General features: G+C 49.4%; 1 protein-coding gene across 2 annotated transcripts; it reads left to right on the top strand.

Annotated features, from left to right (window-relative positions):
* Positions 1 to 4,529: 4,529 nt before the first annotated feature.
* On the top strand, positions 4,530 to 12,015 carry LOC105726040 (zinc finger and SCAN domain-containing protein 5B-like). 2 transcript variants are annotated; one of them, XM_021673463.2, is made up of 5 exons: positions 4,530 to 4,688; positions 8,435 to 8,820; positions 9,632 to 9,835; positions 10,709 to 10,859; positions 11,126 to 12,015. In XM_021673463.2, the coding sequence occupies exons 2-5, from the start codon at positions 8,437 to 8,439 to the stop codon at positions 11,914 to 11,916; spliced, it is 1,530 nt and encodes a 509-aa protein (XP_021529138.2). In that variant the 5' UTR covers positions 4,530 to 4,688; positions 8,435 to 8,436; the 3' UTR covers positions 11,917 to 12,015. The 2 variants fall into 2 exon arrangements, with proteins under 2 accessions (XP_021529138.2, XP_064223401.1); XM_064367331.1 differs by having other exon boundaries at positions 4,639 to 4,688; positions 8,310 to 8,820.

Genomic DNA, 12,015 nt, shown 5'->3' with positions numbered 1-12,015 from the left:
GGCGCGACCTCGGAGGACCCAGGACCGCTCTGCGCACAAAAGCCACACGCACCTGAACCTCTGAATGTGCCTTCTCTTCTTGCTTCGAGATCGGAGGCGACCTGGCCTGGGGGTCGGGGTGTCCCGGGAGCCCCGCCCTGTACCCCGAGTCCGAGCGGAGCCCGGTCCTCCTGACTTCCCGAGACTCCGCTGGGAATGGAGCCCTTTCAGCACCAACATTTCTCCTGATTTTGGTGGGCGCAGATTTCCTGGTGAAAATAGCCGCTAGGGTTAGGGTTAGGACCTAGAAATAGAAATTCCATTTGACCCAGCAGTCCCATTACTGGGTATATATCCAAAGGATTATAAATCGTTCTACTATAAGGACACATGCACACGAATGTTCATTGCAGCACAGTTTACAATAGCAAAGACCTGGAACCAACCCAAATGCCCATCGATGATAGACTGGATAGGGAAAATATGGCACATATACACCATGGAATATTATGCAGCCATCAAAAACGATGAGTTCGTGTCCTTTGTAGGGACACGGATGAACCTGGAAACCATCATTCTCAGCAAACTGACACAAGAACAGAAAATCAAACACCGAATGTTCTCACTCATAGGCGGGTGTTGAACAATGAGAACACATGGACACAGGGAGGGGAGCACTACACACTGGGGTCTGTTGGGGGGAAATAGGGGAGGGACAGCGGGGGGTGGGGAGTTGGGGAGAGATAGCATGGGGAGAAATGCCAGATATAGGTGATGGGGAGGAAGGCAGCAAATTACGCTGCCATGTGTGTACCTATGCAACAATCCTGCATGTTCTTCACATGTACCCCAAAACCTAAAATGCAATTAAGAAAAAAAGTGAAAAAAAAAAAAGCCGCTAGGGCGCAGTATCCGCAGCTTGACAGCGGGAAAGCAAAAGCCTCAGCCTGGGGACACAAAGGCAGGGGCGAGGAACAGTGGGGGAAAGTGGGGAGGCGGATTTTTGGGATCAACAACCGTTTTCTAGTTTCCAATTTTAATTTTAATTTTTTTTTTTGAGGCGGAGTCTCGCTCTGTTGCCCAGGCTGGAGGGCAGTGGCGCGATCTTGGCTCACCGCAACCTCCGCCTCTCAGGTTTGAGTGATTCTCCTGCCTCAGCCTCCCAAGTTTCCAATTTTAAATACGTGGAGGGAAGTTCGGGGGAACCATGGAAGGAAGTCGAGGAGGAGGAGAGGAAGAAACTCTTTTTCCTTGTTTTCTAAGAGTAACTGGAAATTAAGAAAGGACCTCGCTCAGTCACCCAGGCTGGAGTGCAGTGGCACAATCTCTCTGCTCACTGCAGCCTCGGCCTCCTTGGCTCAAGGGATCCTCTCACTCCAGCCTCCCGAGTAGCTGGGACCACAGGTGTGCGCCACCAGGCCTGGCTAACTTTTAAGTGATGTGTACAGATGAGGGTCTCACTACGTTGCCCAGGCTGCTCTCCAATTCCTGGGTTTAAGAAAGCCTCCTGCCTCAGCCTCCCAGAGTTCTGGGATTACAGGTGTGAGTCACTGTGGGTGCTCACGTTGCCTGGCCCTAGTTCCTTTTCTGCCAGTCTAGAAGGGCAACCCCATGACTGAATGTGATTCTGAGGATGGCCCAGCAGTGAGATCCTTGTTACAGTGCATCCATCTGAAGCACTGCACATCTGAACTGGGACTGTTAACACCCCTGCAATGCAGCACGGGGTGCCAGGAAGTGTCTGCTCATATTTGTGGGAAGAAAATCTATTTTGTTCACCTATTATATCAAAGGAAAGTCTGGGGAGAACTGTAGTATTTTTTTTTATTGGACGTGAAAAACAGTTACAGATCTTAAAAAAAAAAAAAAAAGCCAGGGGTGTGGCTCATGCCTGTAATCCCAGCACTTTGGGAGGCCGAGTTAGGTGAATCACCTGAGGTCAGGAGTTTGAGATCAGCCAGAGCAACATGAGGAAACCCTGTGTCTACTAAAATTACAAAAATTAGCCGAGCGTGGTGGTGGGCACCTGTAATCCATCCCAGCAACTTGGGAGGCTGAGAAAGGAGAATTGCTTGAACCCGGGAGGTGGAGGTGGCAGTGAGCCAAGATCATGCCACTGCACTCCAGCCTGTGCGATGGGAATGAGACTCCATCTAAAAAGAAAGAAAGAAAGAAAGAAAAACATAAGGTAGGTGGGCCATTTCACAGAAAAGTGGAGGGATTCAGTGGGGTGGGGCTGATTCCGGCTGGGTTGGCACAAGAGCATTATAGCCTTTTCTGTCAGAATGTGCCATGCTTGGCTTCCAGATTCTGATATTTGTGCAAGTTCCAGAAAAGAGAATGTTAAAGTGATGACGAGAGAGGATACTGCAGGCAAAGCCGTCAGAACCATGACTGGACTGTGGAGAAAATGGATTTCCGTGGCCAGAGTGGTGAGAGGTCGTGTGCCTGGATGCTGAACTTACAAAGAAGACATCAGATGTAGGTAGGAGAGGAGGTGTGTGAGCTAGCAGCCAATTCTTCAGTGAGTGAGGCAGAGAAATTGGTGAAAAGCAGCAAAGTGAAGACAAGAATCCTGTTTCCATTCCCCAGGGTTTCCTGCTCCATGGAATGGGGTGGGAGAAATGAGGAGATGCTGGCTAAAGAGTGCAAAGTCCCGGCCGGGCACGGTGGCTCATGCCTGTAATCCCAGCACTTTGGGAGGCCAAGGCGGGTGGATCACGAGGTCAGGAGATTGAGACCATCCTGGCCAACATGGTGAAACCCCGTCTCTACTAAAAAGTACAAAAGATTAGCCAGGCACGATGGCATGTGCCTGTAGCCCCAGCTACTGAGGAGGCTGAGGCAGGGGAAATCGCTTGAACCCAGGAGGTGGAGATTGCAGTGAGCCAAGATCGCACCACTGCACTCCAGCCTGGGCGACGGAGGGAGACTCCGTCTCAAAAAAAATAAAAAAGACATCTACAGATTTGATGCAATCCCTACCAAAATACCAAAATGTTCTTCACAGAAATAGACAATGAGTTTCCAGAGGGAAGGATTCAGAGGAATTGGGTAGGCAGATGGTGGTTTAGGCAGCTCCCAGTTAATTCCAGTGAATAACTCTAGTCCATTGTCGACACCTCAGTGGGTAAGAGGGAAAAATATCACAAAGTATGAGAAAATGCACCAAAAAATAATTGTCACGACTGTTTGGCAAAATGACCTTGTATCGAGCATTTTACTGACCCAGTCTTATTTCAGCTTCAAAACAACGCATCAGGAAGGTTCTACTTACAAGCAGTTTGAAGTTCCCAGAGTTAAATGGCTTAAGATTTTGCAGCCGGGCGTGGTGGCGCATGCCTGTAATCCCAACACTTTGGGAGGCTGAGGTGGGTGGATCACCTAATGTCAGGAGTTCAAGACCAACCTGGCCAACATGGTGAAACCCCATCTCTACTAAAAATACAAAAATTAGCTGGATGTGGTGGCACGTGCCTGTAATCCCAGCTACTCAGGAGGCTGAGGCAGAAGAATTGCCTGAACCCGGGAGGCAGAGGTTGTGGTGAGCCAAGGTCGTGCCATTGCACTCCAGCCTGGGTTACAGAGTGAGACCACCATCTCAAAAGATTTTTCAAGGGGATTCAAACCAGAATCAGTGTAAAACCAACAGCCCTTCAATTTATTTTAAAGGTTAGATGAAAACGTTTACTCTGAATTTAAAGTGAGTGAGTCACTATTTTAATGGATTAGTGCCATCCAATTGATGGTGTGAACTTCCCAAATTATAATCGAATCCTGCCTAGCACTTGATTATCATTCCACATTAACCCCATGATCCACACAGTAAAATTCACACCCACCATTAAGGCCTTTCATGCTTGAGAGCCCTAACTGAGGGGGTTGAGACCTAGGGAACCCTGTGGGAACCTCAGTGGATGTACAAACCACCTCCCATCATCCTGGAGTGAAGCAGAGTGGGGACCATGTGCCTTTCCCTGGTTCCCACTGTCTTTATGTAAGGGTAGGTTGGCTAATATCAAAACAGTGATTTTGTCTAGTTCAACCAAAGCTTTCACATGTAAATTCCAAGATTTAAAAAAAAAAAGTAAAAAATTCTCATAAATATTCATTACATATCAACAATGAATATGCACTATCTTCAATATCTTGGAATTCACATGTGAAAGCTTTGCTCGGATGAGATTAAATCACTGGTTTGATATTAATCAACCAACTCTATTTTGATTTTTTTCTTTCTTTTTTTTTTTAATCATTTCGTTTTTATCAGCTAAGTCAACCGGCTCTTAACACGTCCTTTACTTGTTAGGATATTACTGTCTGTGGCATGAGGAGACCCAAAGTGGTTAAAACTTGTGGATCTGTATTTTCTGAGGCCTCCAAATATTCAGAAATACGACACATAACTCAGTAGAGCGAGACAACAAATGTTATTTGCTCAGTAGGCATGTTTAATACTTTAATTTCCTGTAGGTGGGGTTTCATTGGGAAATGCAATCAATCACCTAAAATGGATTCTAAGGCCCTAAACCAATCGCCAGTCACCTAAAATAGATTCTAAGGCCCTAAACCAATCATGGGGCGGGACAGGGAACCAGAAAAGGGGCGTGGAGTCCCTCTGGTTCTCTATAAATAGAGCAGTTCGGCTCCCGGCCGGCTGGAGAGCGCGTCCCACACCGAGGAGGTCGGAGGCGGAAGCCAGGAAGGAGGTGAGTGTCCAGTGGGGGTGTCTATGGGGCTTAGGCGTTGGCGTGCGGGGTGGGGTTGGTATCGGAAAGATTTGGGCTTATTTTCTCATGCATCTGCTCGGAGACCTTGTGAAGGCAGCGGGTCTCCTTTGCACCGCGTTATGAACTCTGACTCGGTATGTAACGCTTCTGTGAAATAGGAGTAATACTTACTCTCTCGGCCTGCCGGGCGCGGTGGCTCACGCGTGTAATCCCAGCGCTGTTGGAGGCCGAGGCGGGCGGATCACGAGGTCAGGAGTTCGAGACTATCCCGGCTAACATGGCGAAACCGTGTCTCTACTAAAAATACAAAAAAATTAGCCAATCGTGGTGGTGCGCGCCTGTAATCCTAGCACTGCGGGAGGCGGAGGCAGGAGGAGCGCTTGAACCCGGGAAGCGGAGGTTGCAGTGAGCTGAGCTCGCTGCTGCACTCCAGCCTGGACGACAGAGGGAGACTCCCTCTCAAGAAAAAAAAAAAAAGAAAGTAATATTAACTTTCTCATCATGGTTAGGTTTTTGTTTTGTTTTTTGGAGATGGGCTCTCGCTCATTGCCCAGGCTGGTCTGGAACTCCCAGGCTCAAGCCATGGGCTGGCCTCGGCCTCCCGCTAGCTGGGGCTGCAGGAACTGCGTTTTTTATTTATTGTAGAGACGTGGTCTCACTGCTTTGCCCAGGCTGGTCTCGAACTCCTCGACTCAAGCAATCAGCCCCGCTTCAGTCTCCATCTCCACCTCCTGAACAGGGGCACTTAGGGAACCCGGCAGGAAAACCTCTTCAATTCCCAGAATTTCAGGCTGCCTTTTCTCCCTTATATCTGTATGCTTTTAAAAAATACATTGTTTTACGGCCAGGCACGGTGGCTCACGCCTATAATCCCAGCACTTTGGGAGGCCGAGGTGGGTGGATCACAAGGCACAGGGTCAGGAGTTCGTGACCAGCCTGGCCAACATGGTGAAACCCCATCTCTACTGAAAGTACAAAAATTAGCTGGGTGTGGTGGCAGGCGCCTGTAATCCCAGCTACTCGGGAGGCTGAGGCAGGAGAATCACAAGTATTGATTTACTTAATAAAAAATAAATAAACAAAACGAGAAGGCCTCTGGATGTGTCTCCCAGGCTGGAGCACAGAGGCACAGTCACGGTTCACTGCTGGGCTCACGCAATTCTGCTGCCTTCACCTCCGGGAGTGCTGAGGTGACGGGTGAGCCACCACTCCAGGCCTAATTTACTTTGGAATTGAGAAATACCTGTGTTTAATGGTGTATGTGCATGGTGCACAGCATCATGTGTTATAGGTGTGCCTTGTGCAATGGCTAAATTGAGCAAACTCTCACAGGCTCTACATCACGGTGCATATTTCACGGTATGGTCTTACTAGTTTTTGGTCATGAGAACACTTCCAATTTCCAAGTAAACAATGCATTGCTGTGAACTACAGCCACCGTGCTGTATAGTAGACCTATGTAATGGTTTTTTTGTTTGTTTTTTGAGACCGAGTCTTGCTCTGTTGCCCAGGCTGGAGTGTAGTGGCACAATCTCGGCTCACTGTAGCGTCTGCCTCCTGGGTTCAAGCCAGCAGCAATTTCCAATACAATACATGCTGTACAGTAGACCTATTTAATGGTCTGAGCTCACTGCAACCTCCGTCTCCCGGGTTCAAGTGATTCTTCTGCCTCAGCCTCCCCAGTAGCTGGGGCTACAGGCATGCACCACCATGCCAGGCTAATTTTTGTATTTTTAGTAGAGACAGGGTTTCACCATGTTGGCCAGGCTGGTCTCAGACTACTAACCTCAAGTAATCCCCATGCCTCAGCCTCCCAAAGTGCTGGGATGACAGTCGTGAGCCACCACGCCCAGCCTTAATGTTATTTTTGTTATTTCTTTTATTTAAAAAAAAGTTTTAATGGCCAGGAGGGTGGCTCACACCTGTCATCCCAGCACTTTGGGAGGCTGAGGCATGGGGATTACTTGAGGTTAGTAGTCTGAGACCAGCCTGGCCAACATAGTGAAACCCCATCTCTACTAAAAATACCAAAATTAGCTGGGCATAGCAGCGCATGTCTGTAATCCCAGCTACTTGGGAGCTGAAGGAGAGCCGCATGAACCCCAAAACAGGTGAGCCGAGATTGCACCACTGCACTCCAGCCTGGGCAACAGAGCGAAACTCCATCTCAAAAAACATAGATAAATAAAATAATTAAACTCTTGGTGGCTGCAATGCAATCACACCTGTCATCCCAGCACTTTGGGAGGCCAAACAATTGAATCACTTGAGCCCAGAGTTTGAGACCAACCTGAGCAATATAAGGAAATTCCGTCTTTATTACAAAAATAACCTATAAAAATTAGCCAGGCATGGTGATGCATTTGTAGTCCCAGCTGCTCGGGAGGCTGAGGTGGGAGAATCCCTCGAGTCCAGGAGGCTGAGGCTGAGGCGACCATGGCTGCGAATTTCCCTCCAGCCTGGGTGACAGAGCAAGACCCTTTCTCAAAAAGAAAAAAGCTTTCTATGGTGTGATCCCACTTCCTGAAAATTACATAAGACTTTAATCCTTTTTATGGAATGAGATATGGAATTGAGAAACTCTCAGAGGCAGAAAGCAGATTGATTGCCAGGGGCTGCGGTGGGTGAGGAGGGAGTGATTACTGATGGGGATAGGATTCCGGTTTGGGGTAAGGAGATAATTCCGGAATTAGAAAGGATGATGGTTGTACAATGTTGTGCATGTTCTTAGTAAAAGTGATGAATGTTATGAATGTGTATTTTACCAAAGTAACAGGATATCTGTGCAGGAGCTTAATTCTCCTAGGATTTTACAGTGCCGCCACTTCCCTGCAGCAAATACATATCCTGGGGTTAACAAGAAAAATGTGTTGGGGACAATCACAGGTTGTAACTATTCATATTTTTTCTCTACCTTTTTGCATAATTATGAGGAAGGGTTTGCCTTGGATCGTCTCTTAATGGGAAAACATAAAGAGTTTATTTATTTATTGAGACAGAGTCTTGCTCTGTCACCCATGCTGGAGTCCAGTGCATTGCTCAACTCACTGCAACCTCCACCTCCCGGGTTCAAGCAACCTCTCTCCCTCAGTCTCCTGAGCAGCTGGGATTACAGGCACCTGCCACCCACCCAGCTAGTTTTTTGTATTTTTAGTAGAGACTGGGTTTCACTATCTTGAACAGGCTGGTCTTGAACTCCTAACCTCATGATCCACCTGCCTCAGTTTCCCAAAGTGCTGGGATTACAGCCACTGGGCCCAGCCAGAACTGACATTATCATTGCATCAGATTTTAGGAGCTTCACAAGCATATTTGATTTGATTTACAGTCAAGGACAATGTTGTTCCCATTGAAAGGAAACCAGTTCCTGCTCTGCACAATAATCCCCTAGAGGTCAGAATCCAGGGGAGGATTCAGATTTACTGCAGGACATGCAGTCCGGTATAGACACTGGAAGGATAACGGGGTGGATTGATTTCCACGGTGCTGAGTCCGATGCTAGAGGGGAAGGGGGATCCAGGACTGGGATGAGGGATTTGGAAGGGCGGGGTGGGAGGAGTAGAAACTTAAATTAATTGGGTCTATGCTTTCCTTCGGCAGACTTCTGAACAAACAGTGAATCCACTACCGAGAAAAACCAGGGGCGGCCTGTGTAGACAGGTCTCAATTCGATGCTAGTTACTGAAAGAGCGTGCTCAGAGACTGATTGAAAAATTCTCCACTAGATATGGCTGCAAATTGCAGACTCCCGTGGCGTCAGGGAGAACCCCGAAATAGCCCTGGGTTACAGCTGCCACAGTCTGTGCCATCCCCAGGAACTCAACTTAGAAATGACTACGGGAACCCTGAGACGTGGCACATGAACTTCAGGATGTTCAGCTGCCCGGAGCAGTCGGACCCCATCCAGGCTCTGAGGAAACTCACTGAGCTGTGCCATCTGTGGCTGAGGCCCGACCTCCACACCAAAGAGCAGATCCTGGACATGCTGGTGATGGAGCAGTTCATGATCTCCATGCCCCAGGAGCTCCAGGTCTTAGTCATGATGAACGGTGTGCGGAGCTGCAAAGAGCTGGAGGACCTGCTACGGAATAACAGAAGGCCCAAGAAATGGGTGAGTAGGACCCTCGTGGTTGCTGCAGGGAAGGGGAGCTGGGCTGGGGGCTGCAAGGTGCAGCTGGACTCGAGAGGACACGAGGGGCTGCTCTAGGTCAGGGCTTCCAAGTAGAGGAGAGTTTGCCCAGCAGGGACACATGGCAGTGTCTGGGGACCTTTTTTGGTTGTCACAAGCTAGACATTCTCCAATGCTGAGGACAACCCACCATGACAAATACTCATCTAGCGTCAAATATCAGCTGTGCTGAGATGGCACATCCCTGGTCTAGGAGATGGACAGGCAGAGGAAATACAGGCGTCCACACCTGTATGAGGCCAACATGAAAGAAAGACATTGGCAAAATATTACGCCTGATGGAACGTAGGGAAGGAGGCATTAGAGTGAACTGAAGGGGGTCCAGAAGTCCCCACCTGAGGCAGGGAAGTGGTTGGCATCAGAGATCCAGGCATCTCTCTCCAGGTCCCCACAGGAGCCCCTAAGTTCCAACACAAGGTGAGCTGCCATTGGCAAATTGAGCTGGATTCACCCAGAATATTTCTCCTTCTCTTCTTTTTGGCTTACAGTCCCTTTCATCAAAAGGACCCATATTTATCTACTTATCTAGAATATTCCAGGTGCAGGCAGGTGCTGGAGTCTAGAGAGGAAGAAATTCAGACAGGACTGCTGTGTCCACAGAGCTGACTCTGCATCGGGGACGCAGATTTGAACATTAATTACAGCGAAGTGTGAGCATGATGGCAGGACCCAGGGAATGTGAGAGCTACTTTCAGGTTCTCACAGTGAGTCTGATTGTCTTCTTTCTCTACAGTCTGTGGTCAACTTGTTTGGCAAGGAATATCTTATGCTGAACTCAGATGCTGAGATGGCCGAAGCCCCCGCCAGTGTCAGGGATGATCTGAGAGACGTGTCCAGCCAGCAGGCCTCCTCTGTGAACGACATGCACCCGGCGGAAGGCCAGGCCAGCCGAGAGCTGCAGACCCTGCCCAGGGTCCCCGCACTGTCCAGGGGGCAGGTGAGTGTGAGGCCCTGGTGTCTGGGCAGAGGTGGGAGAAGGAACAGGAGGAAATCATGTGGCCGTTGGACTGATTGAGAGATTTGACACAGGACAAAATGAGAGCCATTCTCCATGGACATGGTACATCCCCAGACATTCCTAAGCCATCACAGAGAGTGAAGCCTCATCTACTTTTCCATGAAAACTTTTAGCATTTAGGGTGGGGGTAAGAAACGGTGTCAGTGAAGTGAGGGAGGCAGTTGGCACAGATGAATCAACTGAAGGTCCCTTCCCAAGGCCAGTTTCCTCAAAGACATTTCATGAAATCATTCAGCCAGGAACCCATTTTCTACAAATCGTCTATTTTTTAATTTGAGGAGTGTTTCTCAACTGGGGTGGTTTTGGCTTTCAGGACCCAGTTGCCAGGTGTGGAGATGTTTTTGTGTGTCATTGTAGGGGGTGGTGGGGTGTTCACAGCATCTAAAGGGTGAAGGTGGGGTCTCCGCACTGCACAGGAGCGTCCCCACCAGGAGGGTGATGCAGCCCCTGTGCCAGTGGTGCCACGGGTGAGGGACCCTGACCTAGGTCCTTCCAGAGTCAGGGGCAGGGAGATGGTGGCATGACTGGGAGAAATAGGCTCAGAGAACCAAAGAGTTGAAAACCACCAGGCACAGGAGCTGATTTAGAATGTGGAGGGTACGGATTAGGGACAGACTCAGAAATGAGGTGGTGATGGTGACTTGGGGTGATGGGGTGGCCCAGAGGAAGTCTGCACGTGTTTCCACACCTGTGTCATTAGGAAAGTTGGTGCATCCAATCAGAAAGGGCCGGAGATGTTTGTGCTTCCACAGTTTAGACCCAGCAGTCATTGCTCTTGATTTTTCATGTCAGGGAGAGGACTTCCCGCTACAAAAGAGTGTTGTCATGAAAGGTGACCCAAAGGTTCTGAGACCCAAGCAGAACCTGGAGAAGGATCTGAAGGAAAACAGCAAAGAGAACCCAGGACTCGCATCCCCAGAGCCTCAGCTTCCACAGGGTCCCAGTGAGTATGGAGACTTGGATCCACAGGGATTAGCCCCTCTCTTCTGGGGTGGAGGGCTGGGCCAGCATTGTCATCTCCTGGGGGGGGTTGGGGCTCAGCTGCCAAAGCCTCTCCATCCCCCACTCTCCAGAGACCTACGGTCCCATGTCTTAGGCTTGAGGTGGAAGGGAAGTTCTCAGCCATCTTCAGCGTTTGCTTGCAATGAATTTGGCATATTGAAAATGAGTTTTATTAAACATTGTGTGTGGAATCTCTTCTTCCAGCAGATCTGGTGAGGGCAAAGGATGGGAAGGATCCCCAGAAAAGAGCCTCTGTGGAGAATGTGGATGCTGACACAGCTTCTGCCTGCGCGGTGGAGACAGAAGCTTCGACTCACAGCGAGGACAGAGACTCTCTGAATCCGAGAGGTCCCAAAAGAAGCAAACCAGACGCCACCTCCATCTCCCAAGAAGAGCCTCAAGGAGGAGCCACACCTGTGGGCAACAGAGCATCCCCGGGACCAGCTGGGATGAATCCAGTTCATTCCCCAGCCCCTGCGGATGCAGGCAGTCACCCTGATGGCCAAGAAGCCGTGGCATTGCCACCCTTTGCATGTGACATGTGCAGTAAAGCATTTAAGTATTTCTCCCAGCTAAAGCTCCACAAGAGATCACACACAGGAGAGAGACCCTTTGAATGCAACGAGTGTGGGAAGCGCTTCTTGCAGGCCTCAGACCTCCGGGTTCACTGGCGAATCCATACTGGCGAGAAGCCCTACGTGTGTGACATCTGCAACAAGCGGTTCGCCCACGAGTCCACCTTGCAAGGTCACAGGAGGATGCACACGGGGGAACGGCCGTACAAATGCATATACTGTGGCAGGGTCTTCAGCCACAAGGGGAATCTGAATGTCCACCTGCGCACCCACTCTGGGGAGAAACCCTACAAGTGTCCCACGTGTGGAAACGTCTTCCGTCAGGTGGGAACTTTCAAACGTCACCTGAAAACACATAAGAAACCACTTCCCAGTGATTCCAGAGAGGGGTCCTCATCCTCCACCCCAGGAGAGAGTGAATGATGACTTTTCTGCTTGTTATCAGATGGCACAGGATGGGTAAAGCACTTGATAGGTGTTCCCAGGATGTTTGAGTAACTATGTGTGTATCCTTCCCTGTGA

The sequence above is a fragment of the Aotus nancymaae genome, unplaced genomic scaffold (genome assembly GCF_030222135.1).
Source record: "Aotus nancymaae isolate 86718 unplaced genomic scaffold, 86718_ANA_hifiasm-v0.15.2.pri h1tg000069l, whole genome shotgun sequence".
NCBI lineage: Eukaryota > Metazoa > Chordata > Mammalia > Primates > Aotidae > Aotus > Aotus nancymaae.
The sequence above is the reverse complement of the archived record's forward strand: the minus strand, read 5'-3'. Positions and strand labels throughout refer to the sequence as shown.